This window comes from Egretta garzetta, unplaced genomic scaffold (genome assembly GCF_000687185.1).
Source record: "Egretta garzetta isolate BGI_Z169 unplaced genomic scaffold, ASM68718v1 scaffold185, whole genome shotgun sequence".
Classification (NCBI taxonomy): Eukaryota; Metazoa; Chordata; class Aves; order Pelecaniformes; family Ardeidae; genus Egretta; species Egretta garzetta.
The window spans coordinates 1,244,417-1,247,672 of record NW_009259595.1 but is presented as its reverse complement, the minus strand read 5'-3'; the positions used below and the strand labels follow the sequence as shown (position 1 = coordinate 1,247,672).

Here is a 3,256-nt window from a genome sequence, read left to right as displayed (position 1 = left end):
ATGTTTTCTTCATAAGATGAAATACAGTATTTTAAGCACAACTTTTAAAAATAATCTAACTCAGTGCTTCAAATTAATTTTAAAAATAAACGCTTAAGTTTCACAAAACAACTCCAGGAGTGTGAGGAAAGCTGGTGAAGCAATGCTAACGCAGCAGAACGACATACAAAACCCTCAGAATATTATTATTATATCTCAGTCCCATGTACATGTACCTTGAATGGGTAATTTGACTGGAAAGGGAATAATCTGATATTTACCGACATGCACAGACCAAAGGATGCTCTATTTAGGCAAGTAATTGAGTTATTTGGAGTAAAACTGATTATAGTTACAGGCAGCTTCAGTTTACAAACAAACAAACAAAAAAAACCAAACTAAAGACACCCCAAAAACCTCCCCTGAAAAGGCAGGACATGGGGGAAAAAGTTGGGCCACATATTCCCTCCCGTGGTTTATCTTCACACCGCCCCTTCGAAATACCGGCAGCTGCACAGAACCCGGCCCAGAGGGAATCACCCAACTTCGTTAAAAATAAAATAAAAAATAAAATAAACGTCTGAGCTGCTGATTTTAGTGTAGCAGCAAACTTCTCGGACAAGATCGCAGGGCATCTCCTAACACAGGTGGTACGAGTTACCTCGAACCAAGCCACCCCAGGCACCACTTTAGGGCTGCTGTTCCCCCCAGGGGGACAGGACCAGACCCCGGGTGTCAACATGGGAATGAAGTTATTCACCTATCATAGGATTTTTCTTATGTCCTAGTGCGCATCCTTCAGTATTTCAGGAGTGAACGCGCTGCAGGCAGAAAGAGTTTTTCCATCTATGTTTTATGCTTGAAAGCAGCTTTTCAGTAGGTCAAGCCCACAGACGTGGATGGGTGGGAAGGGAAAATTTAAGTCAAGTCCCAAAGCAAAAACTTCTCATTCAGATTTTAGGACCGATTGCAGAACTATTCTAATATAACAAAAGAGAATAAAAAATGACCAGTACCAAAGACGCAGCCAGGAATCCTCAACCCCCTTTACCACTGGGGCCAATTTAAGGTCTCGTCTAGCTCTATAAAATAAGAGCAGGGCTGCTTACTCTGCGATATGCAGACAAGTTTCTCTATACTGAAATGTATTTAAATCATAGTTCATCTCTTCGGATGTTTCTATGCAACATGCAGAGAGCATTAGGGAAGCCTAACAGAATCCAAATTTTTCTCTGGAATTTGCTGATAATCTTTTTTTAAAACTGAAAAAAAAAACCCAAAACCCCACAATAAAAAACAAAAAAACCCTGACCGCGAAGCAAGTACTTCCAGCATGAAAACAGATGCTAAATCATTGCAGAATTACTTAGATCATTTCACATTAATAATGTAACATGGGTGCGCAAGAGAAGACCTAAAGGACAGGGCTGGGAAGGGAGGGTGGCAGGGGAAGGGGGAGATGGAGAGGTGGAAGGATTGCATTAGAAGGCCTCTGGAGTGTATTCCTCTGCATCTTCTGGAGATCATATACCTGAAGTGAATATCACCAAAATAAAATAAAGGGGGGGGGGGGGGGGGGGAAAAAGATAATTTTAAAATTCAGATGCTGCCTTTTTTTCCTGTTTTGTTTTAAAAGGGAGGAGGAAGGGGGAACTTAAAAAAAAAAAAAAAAAATCAGGCATCTCAAACAACCAAGGACTTTACAAGGCCACAATGAAATTTGCGGATATGTCTGTACAAATCCCCAGACTGCGTGAACCGTCTCTCGCACCACTTGCACCCGTGGGGCTTCTCCCTGGTGTGCACCACGGCGTGGCGGCTGAGGTTGTGGGAATACTGGAAGCTCTTTCCGCACTGGCCGCAGGTGTAGGGCTTCTCCCCCGAGTGAGTCCTCTCGTGCCTCTTTAACGTGTACATGCAAGAAAAAGTCTTTCCGCAGAGGGTACAAGTGGGGACGGACCCGTCGGGGGACAGGCGGGGCCGGGAGCCGTCCTTGTCGCGAAAGTGAGAGCTCAGGTGCATCTGAAGGATGTGCGGGCTGGGGAACACCTTGCTACAGAGCGGGCAAATGCAGATATGCCCGGGAGGCACGAGGACGCCCGAGGAGGAGATGTCCGAGGAATCCATGTCGTCCTCGCTCTCGTCTCGCTCTTGATCTATATCCTCCTCTCGGGCATGAGAGCTGCCATTCCCCGCGAACATGTGTCCTAACCCTGTCACTAGGCTTTTGGCTGAATTCCCAAAATGCTGACTCTCCGGACTCCTGGCTTCGCCGTCCTCCTGATCTGACAGCAAGTCTTGTTCATCTTTAACAAGTGGCTCGGTACCCTGCTGCTGGCTGTCGGAAGCCAGCTGTCCAAAGACATAGGAGGGGTGTAAGGAATCTCTCCCCGGCACGGGCTTGAAAGACAAATCCAGCGCGCAGTCCACATCACTCGAAGCCAGGGGATGGTTAACAGACCTTTGGGACAAAGGTCCTGTGGAACTATTGACATTAGCCTTTGTTTTTCCAGCTGCTGCGGCGCACGGTTCTGCCTCTGTCGGCACAGAGCTGACACTTATATGATCAGAGGACCAGGCAGGGTGACTGCTGACCTTTTCTTTGCCTGCTGCTCTCTCGTATTCTGCAACGCCGAATTTTTGTTTGTTTCCTGGGTCAAACTCGTGGACCAGGGGCACTCCGGCATCTAGAAAATGCTCCGCTTTCTCCAAACTAGCCGCCTCATCATTAATCTTCTCTTCCGAACATAATTCTTTATCTTTCAACTTGCCCTTGCAGACTTTCACAATGTCATACATGTGAAGGTAGCTAGCCGCAGCCAGCACATCTTCGACCGGGAGACTGTTGAATTCCAGCTTTCCCTCGTACATGAATTCGAGCAGCAGGCTGAAGGCAGGGGCTGTGACAATGTCACTGTTCAGATGCACAATATCCCTTTTGTCTAACTGGTCCCTGTAGAAAAGATGGAAGTACATACTGCAAGAGGCAAGAACGGCTCTGTGAGCTCTGAATTGAGCTTCTCCAACTAAAACAGTACAGTCACACAGGAAGCCCTGGTGACGCTGCTGACTCAGACACTGCAGCAACTGGCGGCTATGGTCTGGAAACTCCATTCTTCCTTCATAACCTGTTCAAAACAGGAAAAACTTGAATGCTACTGTAAACTAAAGCCTCCTAGCAGCTGTAACAAACAGATCGGCTTTTTGGTAACACAAGCCAAAGAAACAGCCTTGGAGATAACGTTTACTGTTAATTGTCTGTAATAGTTTTATTGGG

The 3,256-nt window shown here is 46.3% G+C and overlaps 1 protein-coding gene across 1 annotated transcript; it reads right to left on the bottom strand.

The window, feature by feature from the left end:
• Positions 1–1,662: 1,662 nt before the first annotated feature.
• Positions 1,663–3,099, bottom strand: ZBTB42 (zinc finger and BTB domain containing 42). Its single transcript, XM_009638122.1, has one exon. It carries the CDS (start codon positions 3,091–3,093, stop codon positions 1,663–1,665), a length of 1,431 nt encoding a protein of 476 aa, XP_009636417.1. The 5' UTR covers positions 3,094–3,099.
• Between the last annotated feature and the right edge of the window lie 157 nt (positions 3,100–3,256).